A 13,313-nucleotide genomic window follows, 5' to 3' on the forward strand; every position below is an offset into this window, starting at 1 on the left:
GACCTACTAGAAAGCAGCTCTGTGGAGAAGGACCTGGGCATCCTGTGGAATACAAGCTTTCCCTGAGCCAGCAGTATGCCTTGGGGGCCAAAAAGGCCAGTGGTGTCCTGGGGTGCATTCTGCATGTGGAGTGCTGTGTCCACTTCTGTGCTCCTCAGTGCAAGAGGGACATGGAGCTCCTGGAATGGGTTTGGTGGAGGGCAGCAAAGATGATTAAAGGACTGGAGCACCTTGGAGCATCTCTCTCAAGAGGAAAGGCTGAGGGAGCTGGGCCTGTTCAGATTCAAGAAGTGAGGGAACCTCATCAATGTCTATCAGTATCTTAAGGGAGGGTGTCAAAAGATTGGAGCCATGCTGAGCTTGGTGGTGCCGAGCAAGAAGACAATGGGCAGAAACTGCTGCACAGGAAGTTCCACCTGAATATGAGAAAGAACTTCTTTACTGTGCAGGTGACCAAGCACTGGAACAGGTTGCCCAGAGAGGTTGTGAAGTTTCCCTCACTGGAGATATTCAGACCATCTCAATTTCTGATTCTGATTAGGAGGAGGTTAGTCATTCTGCATGGGGGGCACAAGCCTCAGGACTTGCCAGGTCTTTGAGGATTTCTCTGTGCTTGTAGCTGCTGTCTCCTGTCACTAGGAGCCAGCATAGGAAGGATCATGATCCATCTTATTTTTCCTCTCTGTACACCAAAACGTAGGCAATCAGGAGGATGGTTTACATTTGATTTTGGAGAAGGAGCTGAAATTCTTTGATCCTTCGTGTCAGTAGACATTCAGGACACAGGAATTCATCACTAGAGAGAATGGAATCTCCATACCTTTTTTCCTTGTTCTTTCTAACTACTGAAGACCTGCTAGCAAGGCATTATCTAATATACCTGTCTTTACAGTGATACCCAACTTTTTATTCCATAGATTTTGATGTTTTCTCCCGATCTTCCATGTTTTGAGTGGGAAAAGCTTTTCAAATTGCTGAGATGGGGGGATGACAGGTCGTTGCTGTGCTTTGATGAGGTCCTGAGAGCTGTGAAGACATAAGGAGGAGTCCCTCACACCTCCTTACTATATACTGGATACTCCAAAATATACAGTCAAAAAAATTACCAGCCAGTCTATTCTAAAGAGAATTCATTGGCCATATACCTTCTTCAGAGGGGAAAGTGAGTGACTAATGAGCAGGATTGTGCTGTGGCAACTAGTGAAAGGAGTTAGGACTAAATTGTGAACAGTATTATTCAGGAACAGTTACATATGTATCAACTGGATATCTTCTAGTGCTGAAAATTATTCAAGAGGAAAGACTATAAATCAGGACAGGATACTTTTTTGGACTGTTAGTACCTGTATGGACATCTTCATATGGCTGAGGTCCAGGGGGAGCGTTGGGGAGCATGGGAAATGGCAACAGCCATGAGGATTTTCCTTTGATTTACTAAGATATGCTGACATCAGTTGTGACTCAGCATTCTCCACGTTTTTTCTGTATTGTTTTGTCCTGTATTCAGAGGCATAATGGTACACAAGTTTTAATGCCAAGGCCACTTGTAACATAGCCTCTGTGGTGGCTTCTTGCAAACTGTTGGCAAAGAATTATTCAGTTAATTTTGAAGGAGCAAGGAGATTAGATTGAAATGTACAGACTCAAATTCTTAGTTTCAGTGGGTTTCTAGTGCGGAAGATTAGTGAATACCTCATTATTTTCAATGCAAGTATAAAGCACAGTAGTTCTATGCCAGTTTTCACAGTGAGTCCCAGGAAGGACCTAAGGACATGCTTTCACTTCACCACTACTTCTTCATGAAGAAAGCAAAAAAAATCTCAGATACTGCAGTCAGTGAAATGTTAAGCCTTCAAGGTGGGACCAAGAATAATAACAGCAGCTGAGTCACAGTGTTCATCTAATTGAAAGTAGAAACAGGATCTCTAAGCTATTCTGAAGGAATAATATTAGGAGAAAGATATGCAGTTTCATGACGTAACATGAGCAAAAATAAGGTGCTCTTGTGGCTTTTCCAGCACACGTGAAAGTCTTAGGATGAATTCCACCACAGCTTGTAGAGGGTGATCTGGTCTCTCACTGCTGTCAATGCTGCTTTACTGTGGTTGGATGCCATAGTGGGGGTAGAGTGTACAGCCTGTGTCATGTGGCAGTTGTGACCACACAGGCACTACAGCAGTATGAACTGTTCTTACTGAGGTCTGTCTTGCAAGCAGAGCAGTTCTGGACAGCATGATTGTACTTCAATTGCATAAGTCTCTGCAGGGAGCCCAAGAATGTCTGGTTTTCACCAGTGTTATTAAATCACATCCTATAAGACACAAGACTAAAACTGGGGGCTACTCTTGCTAAAGATTTAAGTTATAAGAGTAAATAAAGTGTTTAGTGTCATTGTTTGGATGGACAAACTACTTCCATTCCAGTGGCGTGTATGCTTTGAGGCATAAAGCTTCATGGTGGTCATGACATAAATCACTAAATCTGCAAAAAGCAAGGTCTGATTCTGTCACCTGGTACTAGATCTCAAAAAAGATATGACTGAGAATTGGTAATAAGGTATAATCACATGCATGCCATAAAAGATGAGCAAAGTGAATATGAATTGCTTTGTTAGTATATTAAATAGTCTCTCAGTATTAGCTATGTAAAGGACTTGTGTAGGCAGATGTTGAAGAGCTTGAAAAATTTTATGTTTCAAGTGCTTGAGATGCACAGTAAAGCTTTAAGCTTAGTGGGAAATGCTAGTTCATGCTTGAATGTATTGGTAAACTGGGAGATGGCAAAGTGATTAGTGTATAGTAGCTGTTCAGGTAAGTATCAGCTTTGAAATTCTGTACATCTTTCCTGTTGTGGAAATGAGTTGAAAGCTGAAAGTCTACATCTCAGTCAGCGATCTCTTTAGGTATTTGTGTTGCAAAGTGAAGTCACTTCTACTTAACATTCTTATTTTTGCATGAGGGGCTCATTTTTAGAGTTTAGGTATTTTTATTTGGAGGGGGCTTTATAACTTAAATTACCACAGTGTATGTTTTCTGTGTATCCAAATGACCAGTGCAGCATCCACCACACACTGAAACGTTAGTACCCCACATTCTAAACTGGTGTTCATGTAGAGAGCATATGTTTGGGGCTGGCTGTGTATCACTTCAGGTTGCCAATTACAGGTTCTCCTTCCTTTCCCATTACCTCAGGGGCTTGCTGTAGTCATGGCATATTCTTGTTGTGTTCCTATGACATACCTTACGGTACCTAACTTGCCTTCAAGACTGCATAAAGCAAGGTGCAGAACAATGATGAGTTTTGGCAGGCAGAATTCAGAAGCATTTTATAGCTAATAGTTTATGCTATTTGTTGTATGAAGGATAAATAATGGGGTGAAACACTGCTCATTCCTCTTCAAATTCTAGAGATCTAGAAGGTTGATATGTTTTCTTAGTCTGTAATAAGAACCTTTAGTTAATATCTAATTTCACTGATTTCTGGCTGACTGCTTTGAACTGAAGTTCTGGAGATGCTATTAATAAATAAAGAACTAGCATGTCTAATCCAAGGTTCTGTTCATTATATGTGAATTGTTTAATTATGCTTAAGGTAACAAATTACTTTCTAATACTCGTTAGCCAAAGCAGTTGAAATATGTTGTATATGGAAGAATATAATTTATATCCAAGGAAGTAGATATACTTTTATACCTTTTAAGGCTGTTTTCTGTGAAAAGTCTCTCTACAGCATGTGCCAGAGTACCTCTGACTTGGTTCAGAGCTGTTTTGAAAGCCTTTATCCATATAAGCCTTTAACTTTTCTTTCATCTTCTCTTAAATTGTGTGCTTTGAACAGAACTTGGTGCAATTATACTTTTCAAATGTCTGTATGCATTTTCTTCCTTTCTTGGAAATATTTGTTTCCAGGCAATAGCAACTTGGTGATAACCAAATATCATGCATACAGTGAAATACATATGAAGAAAATAGTATAGTGCATGTAACTTTGAATGTTTGAAGAGCAATTGAAAAACTAAAATCCCAAGCAAATGATTGCTGGGGGAATCATGTTGGTGTATTGAGTTATCTTATAATAAATCTGGTAGGTGACTGATAATGGATATGTATGTGTTTGATCAGTACTGAGATGTAACTGAAGAAATTACATAGCTTCATATTAAAAATGCATTAGTATAGTTGACAATATCTGTAAATAAATAATGTAAATAATACAACAGGACACATAAAGGAGGTATTTGATATACGACAGAAAAAGTGTATATTTCCTAAACAAAGCACTGAAAACAAAGGTTTGGGTTCCTGGTGATGTTACTACACACCCAGATGGTGTGAGATTGTAATTTTGTTGCTGTTTCCATGAATTTCAGGAAAATATGTCGCAACTGCAAATGTGGCCAGGAGGAGCATGATATCCCTTCAAGCAGTGAGGAAGATCGGAAAGTGGGGAAACTCTTTGAGGATACGAAATACACAACCCTCATTGCAAAGCTGAAGAATGATGGCAATCCCCTGTATAAACGCAATGTAATGATACTGACCAGCCCCGTGCCAGCCAAGAAGAACATAACCATTGATACTGTGACTTATGAGTGGGCTCCTCCTGTTCAGAATCAGACACTTGTAAGTCCAGCTCACAGTTTGTCATGTTCAATGCAAGAGTTGGTGGGAGATACAGTAGTAGAGCTTACTGGAAGGATAACTTTGCCTCTTGCAGTCTTCCTTTCTTCATCCTCAAACTGAAAATATGGTGCCTGTTTAATGAGTCTTGGATCTGTCATCTTGCTTTATGGATGTTTGTCTGTAGAAATTCTTAAAACCTGGGGAGGTAAGGTATTTTTTAATACGTAGGATTAAGAGTTATCTACTAAGTCCCTGGAATCCAGTTTCTGTAACTTGCTCTCTTTTTATTTTCTTTTTTTTCTTTTTTTAATGGAGTTGAAACATTTGCATGGAGAGTAGGCTTAGAGGGGAAAAAAACCAAAACAATACCCAACACCACATCAATTTATATCATTGTTTAAAGTTAAGGAGAACACTTAGTCTTGCTTATAGCTTTTACTGTATATGGCAAGAACAAGGTCAGTGTTGACATCTGAAAGAGCAGCTCTCTTCTAGTATATTTTCAGCTGTAGTAGATGAGATGGTAGATAGCCTTCTGAGGATCTTACTGCACTTTTCAGACTTTGAGTACTAATTTATTGTACCAAAATGATGTGCAGTCCATGCCAGAATGCCATTATCTCAAATTATTCCTTTTTGGTGAATTAATCAAACCTTGTGCATCTAAGACTTATTTAACATTCAGTTACCAATTTGATTTTTAGCCTCGTCTTTGCTTTATTTAAACTAGGGTTTTTATTTTTTCTCTTAATTTAGCTAGAGTTATTTCTTCAATGGGCTGGATGTCCCAAGCAGATTATTTCAGTTTCTACTTTTCTGAGACTGTACTCATGATCAGTATTCATAGATAGAGACAAGGTACTGTGTAAATGTTATTTATTCAGAGAAGTAATAACTCTTTTCTGTATGTTGTAAAAGGCTTAAAAAGGAGTCTTTCTCTTACTCTGGGAAGAAGCCAGTTAATGCATCTGCTGTATTTTATCTCTATTACTTTTTCAGGAGCTTAATGTTTATGGAAAAAAATCTTGTTTTTGACAAATGTGACTGTCGCTAAAAACAGTAGAGATTACTTCAGTTGTGTTTGCTTATGAGAATGGGTCTGTAGCTGAAGTGCCATCTGATGTGTAATTCCTCCTGATTCAGGCTAAACAGTACATGCAGATGTTGCCCAGGGAGAAGCAGCCTGTTGCTGGCTCGGAAGGCGCGCAATACAGGAAGAAGCAGTTGGCAAAGCAGCTGCCTGCTCACGATCAGGATCCTTCAAAGTGCCACGAGCTTTCCCCCAGTGAAGTTAGGCATATGGAACAATTTGTGAAGAAGTACAAAAAAGAGGCACTTGGTGTAGGAGATATCAAGCTCCCTGGTGATGTGGAAGTGAGAGCTCCTGATGAGAATAACTTGAAAAATGGTGGTGGCAGAGGTACCTCGTCTGCTGTTGGAACAATGGAAAAGTCCCCAAATCAAAAAGCATCTCAATATGTAAGTATAAGAAGGGAAAGATAAAGCAAGGTGTATATATAAAGGTATATTATCATCTGATATACCTTCTATTTGGTCATTTTAACCCAATTAGATTGTTATTTTGGAATAGCAAAAAATCTGGGGAGGGAAAGAAGGAACTGGAAAATGTTGTGAATGTCTGCATAGAGCCATGGTTTCTGATAGTATTTAATTCATTGCAGCAAGTAACTTCCTAGGTGACACTTTCATCCTCAGTGCAAAAACATGTTAGCTTGGAGATAGTATATTAGGGTGGCTTTTACAGAATAATAATCAAAAAGTTTGTGTCATCTTATGGACTAATTGTTATATTCTTTTCCTCTTGAAAAGTTAGTTTAATTTTAGAAGCTTGTTTTCTCCTCTTTTTTATAAGAGCACTGAAATTACCCACTTGACAAATTGTGTTTCAAATGAAATTAAATTCGGGTATAATAAAGTAACATGTCTCCATCCTGTGTCTAACAAGTTGAACCATACAATGGCTCTTTTGACTAGCCTTCTTTTCATATTCAGCTCCATTTTCTTATCTATTTTTTTTCTTGTGGCATCTGATTTCTCCTTCTAATAGCTCAACAAAAAACAAAGTATATAAAACTATCCAGTTTTCATTGATATTTCAAAAATTATATACTTAATCAAGTATTTCTGACATAACTACTGCTGTACATGCCTCAACTACCAATTACAAATTCAAAATAGGGATAGGATTACTGAAGGAACATTAAATCAGTTTAGTGGAGGTAGACATTACTTAGAAGTGTCAAAAGCTCTACTATAAGTTGATTTCTAGAAATGTTGCTAATATGTGTATGAATCCTTAAAAACATTTGTCTGCCAGTTGCTTACAGAAAATTAATATACAAGTTCTAGATGCAGAAAAAGGTTTCCTTAACATTGGTTGTAGAATGGTAGCTTTTGGTATTATTGAGGGGAGTGATGTGGTTTTGTTGTTTGTTTCTGAACTGACAGTATATATGACTATTGGTGTGAAATCTAAAATCAGCACTTAGGTTGTAACTTTGGACATGGCCACTTACCCAAAAAATTCTCAAGCTGTGCCATTTACCTGTAGCTATTTGTTGGGGTTTATTGTTTGTTTGTACGGTTTTGTTTTTTTTTGGGGGGTTTTTTTGGTCACTGTCTTGTTATGGAGAGTCTAAGAAACAAGTTATTTTACTATGGCTTGATTAGGTTACTGTCATTTTGTTTTACATCAGCCTTTCCTGCTGGTTTAGTGTAGTTTCACAGTAGCAATTCTTAACTTATCTCCTCAAGAAAGACCTACAGAAATGACATCTTGCATTGTGCCCTGCTGACAAACTGCCTTGGACTATAATAAGTCAATAGCAGGAGGCACTCTGTCCTCTTGAGTAATTGTGTCAGAAGGTGCTTTGTTTTTTACATTACACTTGTTCGTCACTTCCAAACTTTTCTTACTCCAGAATACCTGAGTATTCTTCCTGCAGTTTAAGCCAAGCATATATTATCACTGTGGGCTGTGATTTAGAAAGAGGCTTGTAGGTGCTTTATAGCATAAGTGAACATTTGGGTTTCTTATCTGTTGTTAGGCGCTGAGTGTACACTGGGTTAAATAATCAGGATTTAGATATGTTATTTTCAAGTATTTGGCGGAGGGGTCTAATTATTGCAACAAGACTTTGTTTCAGCTGTATGATTTAGCATTATCTCAACTGCTTTTTGACAGTTCAGCATAAATTGATACAGAAGAGCTCTTAAATACTTAGCAGAAGAATGCCATCCATGTCTACACTTTTTTTATTGGTTCTGCATTCTTGCTCATCAGATTTTCTTGTACATTGTTTCTCAGACTGAGTATGAAAGCTGTATTCCTGTAGCTGTGCTAAAAAGAATTTCTTGAAAAATTAACTTTCATTATAGGAATAGACTGCACTTCTTTGAAACCTGATAAAAAATAAAAAGCAAACCAAACAACGCTAACAACCAAGTCTCCACTATCAATGTAAATATACCTCCACTGTGAATGTAAATGTACCTATAATAATTGTCTCTGTGTTTACAAATACAAAGCTTTTTCACCATGACTGAAACCTGCATTAAAGAAAAATAGGTACTTAGCATATTTTCATCTTGTAAAGAAGGAAATTTTTATGTACCTTTTAACTACCAAAGCTAGAGATGTTGTATAAATGATAGGCAAGTGAATCACCTTGCCTAGACTTGGGTCTAGGCAGCTTCTTAACCTTCCAGTGGACTTCTCTTGGAGTGTGAGGTCTAAAGTAGAAAGGTCAAAACCTCTATATACATGTATATTTGAACTTTCCCTTTCATTAATTTCCCTACATTCCGCATTTTGTTTTGTTCCAAATTCTTCTTCTATTGGCGGCTTTCTGTCTATCTTTTGAAATTGTCAGGCATCTGGGATCTGATCAATATGCCTTGTAGCCATGGCACTTTATATGTATTTTATTTTTATATGAACACACAAAGCCATTTGTGGCTGATGTGAGTCATAGAGGAAAACCTTCCCAGGATGTTCAGCCCAGTCCACAGACCAGCTGGAGTGCAGGAAATGCCAAACTGGTGATTAAACTGTAGATAAAAAAATTTTGCTTCAGAAACATAAATCATGTGTTTTTTTACTTGATGACACGACCCTCTCTGTAGGCAGGTATAGGGCAGAACATTGATTGTGAAGTCTCTGGAACTATTTGTAGTGTAGCTGTTTATGTGTACTTTGTAGTTTATCCATAGTCACTCTCCTGTCCTAAAATCATTAGTAACAGACTGTTGGACAGCAGCCATGAGTGACTAGCATCCCTAGAACACAGCTTTAAACAGAATCAATTTGAAATATTCACTAATTTTTTATTTTCCCCACCAGTGATGCAGATATGGCTTGGTCTTCTCATGACCTATAAGTACAGCCATTGCCTTGTCATGCATTCTAGTCATAGTTGTTAGCTTGCATGGAGGATCATTATTCTGTCCTTGTTCATAAGCATGTAAGGTTTACAGAACATAACATGAATTTTAATTGCCTGTTGTTTTATTTAAACACTGGACTGCAATTGCAGAACGTGAATACAGCAAAGTACAACAAACCTTTTAAGGAGCACTAATGCTATGACAGTGGAATGTGCATCCTCTTGAATGGCTTAGTTAAACCTAAACTACACTACAGGTATATCCTCAACCACTGCTGTCTACTTGTGGGATTAAACTAATGCTTGAATTTCAGTCTGGAAAGATGGAACTTATTAAAAATATCGATAGTATGTAATTTTTATAAATACAGCTCTCAAAGACTTAATTAACTTGGTAATAACCTCTTTCCAGTCCTGCTATCACTGCAAACTACACATGAAGGAGGGTGACCCAGCTGTCTATGCAGAACGTGCTGGATATGACAAATTGTGGCATCCAGGTTGTTTCGTCTGTTGCACCTGTGGTGAACTTCTAGTAGACATGATCTATTTCTGGAAGAATGGTAACCTGTATTGTGGAAGACATTATTGTGACAGTGAAAGACCCCGCTGTGCTGGATGTGATGAGGTAGGAAATATCCTAGTCCTTTCTTCTAGCACAAAAGTTTGTTCCCTGATAAGTATTTAGGAGTTACTAAAACATTTCAGTGCAGGAAGATGATATGCCTTCACCAGTATAGTTGATATTTTAGTTGCAAAGAACTGAAACCAGTATGGACACTGCACATTCAGAAAATCCATAGTTTGCTTTGGATTTAGTGGTGATTTTACACAATCTATAGGGACATAGGATGTGATATGTGAGGGCAAATTCTTCCAAGAAGTCACACTTATGCAGTTGTTTCCTAATCAGGGGCACTTAAGGTCAAACTGACCCTGGGCAGCAACAGGGAACAGTTCTCCTGGGATCTCTGGCATCTGTGAGCTCTTGGGAGCAGCATGGAGGCTCTTGGGAAACAAACAATGGTGGAACCACTGGGAGTTCCTTGCAAATCACAAAACATGCAGAGGCTAGATTTATTGAAAGGTACACTGTTGAAATGAATGTACTTGTTTACTTGTACACTTGTTTGTATCTTCCTCATAGCTGATATTCAGCAATGAATATACTCTCGCGGAAGGGCAAAACTGGCATCTGAAACACTTCTGCTGTTTTGATTGTGATTGTGTTTTGGCCGGGATAACCTATATAACAGTGAATGACAAGCCAGTCTGCAAATCCTGCTACATGAAGAACCATGCTGTGGTAAGTAAGGTCCTTACAGGTGTCTTGGTGTTGTGAAGGAAGGGAACATAAGTCTGTGGAGCTTCAAACTCTTACTTCTTCTCAGTCTGGGAGTATCTGAAGAGTATAATTTGAATATTTAGGCTTGAGTCAGTCATCTTTCCCTTCAGGAAAAAGAAACCAAAACCCACAACTTTAGGCAGGCAAGTGTTTTGTGACTTCATAAACTTGAACAAAAGCCGCTGCTGGGGTGGAGGGGGGGAGCCTATTGGTAAAACACCTTGAACGTAGCCAGTGGTGAAGCAGGATTTGGTAACAGAAGGAATAAAGTAGGTGAAGATCAGTGTTGCTGCTAAATGTTTAGTTCTCATCAATTGTAGTTCATTGAGCCTGGTGGGAATCAACTTCAGCTGCTGCTAAAGGCCTGTAGTTAAATACTGCAGTCCAGGTACTTGTGTTTCATTTATTTCAACACACACTTGTTAAAAAGGAGAGTGATTGACAGGATAAAACTAGAAATTTGGAAAAGAATGGTAGTTCTTGATTTGTGGTTATGCTGAAAACTAATCTGAGATGATGGTCCATTCATATCTGTAAGTTAGCTAGCTACTAGTTGGGGCTCAGTCTAATGTGCACCTAGGTGATTTATATAGTGAATAGAGAAAAAAAATGGTCATCTCTAGTTGGCAGTAAATAATATTATGAGATAGGTGTGAGGAATTGTTTTTTTGGAGAGGCTAGTTTTTTTCTTTTAACTTTCTCAATCTAAATTATAATTTGTGAACAACCAGATTTTAAGATAAATTGCATTCAGGACTTTCTCATAACCCTTAATTATTTGGCATAAGCACAGAGCTATCAATGCACAGGAAGACTTGCAGCTAATCTCTTCACATATTTAGGTTAATATATGAAGATCTGTGCCTTTTGACATAAAAGCTTTTTATGATTATTTGGGTAGTGGGAAATCCTAATCATCATAACTGTCTAAGCTTAGTCCCAGCAGCAAATAACTTGCATGTTCATTTTATTATTCTGTGCCCTCAGCTGAATTCTAATCAAAACACTTCAAAAATAAAGAAAAAAATCTAAAGCTGGAGACTTTTTTTTAAAGGCTTCTTTTAACGCTTGTCTCTGTCCTCCAAAAACATATAGGAATTCCAGGTTTTATTGCACCTGAAGAGAGCATGTGTGTGCTTCATTTCAGTGTTGTTTTATTTCTCAACAGATCTGCCAAGGCTGTCGCAACGCTATAGATCCGGAGGTTCAGCGTGTAACGTACAACAACTTCAACTGGCATGCTAAGCGAGAATGTTTCTTGTGCTCCTGTTGCAGCAAGTGTCTAATTGGCCAGAAGTTCATATCTGTGGAAGGGATGCTTTTCTGCTCAGTGGGATGTAAGGAAAAGATGATGTCCTAAAAGTAGGCATGCACAGAACTAATCAAGTATTGCTGTGTTCCAAAGGCTCTTGCATTTCTACTGTAAAATATATAGTGTCAGGGCATTTAAAATTATTGAAAGTATTAAATAGCATTTCCCAAAGATTTTTTTAAAATGTCTAAAGCTTCCTATGTAATCCTCATTTCTTAGCTATAATAATATTTTCTCTTTTGGAATACTGTTTCTGAGTCTTACTTCAAATTACTTCATATCACAGAAATGGAAGAAAAAAATGTGTTACCAACTCTATACATTCTAAGGGAGCTCTTCACTGTGAAGAATCTTTCTGCTGTATCTTGTCTAATGGAACAAGAAAATATGAAAATGCTCCGATTTATCTTGTTTTGTATGATAAATTTAACTCTTCCACCTCTGGTTTCACTAATTTATAATTTTTATAGGTTTTCTGCTTTCATCAAGCACTTTAGACAAAATGATCAGTTTTACTGCCATGTACAGCTTTGTTTTCCTGACTTCAGTATGCAAGGAGAATGACACTTAAAAAAATTTGCCTTCAGTAATTTCTTTGGTTTTGACACATGAGTTCTTGGGCAATAGTAACTTCTCATGTCTAGTTTTGAAAGTAACTCCACCAGTAGAAAAATGTTGGCTCATGTTTCTTTTTTGCAATTGTTCATGCCTGGAAAAGCTTTAATTTTACAAATACTAAAGTTATGTTATAGATTGCGTGTGGGGGTTGTTGGTGTTAGAAAATAAGAGCGGGTCTTGCTCAGAGCAAAAAAAAAATTGCCAGAAGTAGTGGGTGTCACTTCTAGCCTTTCAGAACTGGCTTCTGTTTTATATCATGAATGTTCCTTTCCTAAGTTGTGCCTTCTATCAAGAGGAATGTGGCACATAGTACTGTATGCATTTCCAAGAATGTATTTCTGCAAATGGGTCCTGCTTTTGATTTACAAGTTCTGAACCAAAGCATGAAGAAATCTTTCCCAGAAAACTTCCAGTAGTTGAGTGAAAAAATTCATAGCTGTGTATTAGCTTTGCTTACTAGATAAACCAAATGTGTGGCTCTTTCTTGTATTTAATAATTATAGACCTACAGCGAAGCTTCTTAGATGTCTTTGTGCCAAACACTGAATGGGGAATCTTTGGCCTGAAAAAAATAATAAAATAATTAATTTTTAAAGAAAAGTCTATGCAAGTCTTATGTTCGGTTCTTGTAAGTTTTATGGTGATTGTATTGTAGCACCTATAAATAAAAATAGTGGTTTTCACTTTAAATTGTCTACTAATTCTGTTCTTGTTCAGTCCCCTTCAGGGGAGGCAAGGAGGAAGGGCAATATTCCTATACTTTAGCTTGGACATCATTTCCTAAAAGCTGAAGACCTGTATGATTGTGCAGTGGTTACTGTCTTGTGTGACATTGTTAATATGCTTATAGGTGCAAAACAGCGGGTCTTGTTCCAACAAATGCACAACTTCAGAATTCAGTGTTTTTTTGTTCACATAAACTATTTTGAGACATTGGATGGGAAGTTTTGAATCTATACAAGTGAGGCAGTGTGTCAAGAAAGTAAAATTCATTATGATCCTTTGAGTCC

General features: G+C 37.7%; 1 protein-coding gene across 1 annotated transcript in view; it reads left to right on the forward strand.

The window, feature by feature from the left end:
• The window catches only part of TES (testin LIM domain protein), a 28,135-nt gene extending 15,172 nt beyond the window's left edge, over nucleotides 1-12,963 (forward strand). Inside the window, exons 3-7 of the mRNA XM_041471588.1 lie at nucleotides 4,370-4,622; nucleotides 5,766-6,101; nucleotides 9,441-9,656; nucleotides 10,176-10,334; nucleotides 11,542-12,963. Of these exons, the coding sequence (XP_041327522.1) occupies nucleotides 4,370-4,622; nucleotides 5,766-6,101; nucleotides 9,441-9,656; nucleotides 10,176-10,334; nucleotides 11,542-11,733 (1,156 nt within the window). The 3' untranslated portion in view covers nucleotides 11,734-12,963. The remainder of the gene's footprint in view (nucleotides 1-4,369; nucleotides 4,623-5,765; nucleotides 6,102-9,440; nucleotides 9,657-10,175; nucleotides 10,335-11,541) is intronic.
• The last annotated feature ends 350 nt before the right edge of the window (nucleotides 12,964-13,313 follow it).

Source organism: Pyrgilauda ruficollis, unplaced genomic scaffold (assembly GCF_017590135.1).
Source record: "Pyrgilauda ruficollis isolate IOZ18807 unplaced genomic scaffold, ASM1759013v1 scaffold27, whole genome shotgun sequence".
Taxonomy (NCBI): domain Eukaryota; kingdom Metazoa; phylum Chordata; class Aves; order Passeriformes; family Passeridae; genus Pyrgilauda; species Pyrgilauda ruficollis.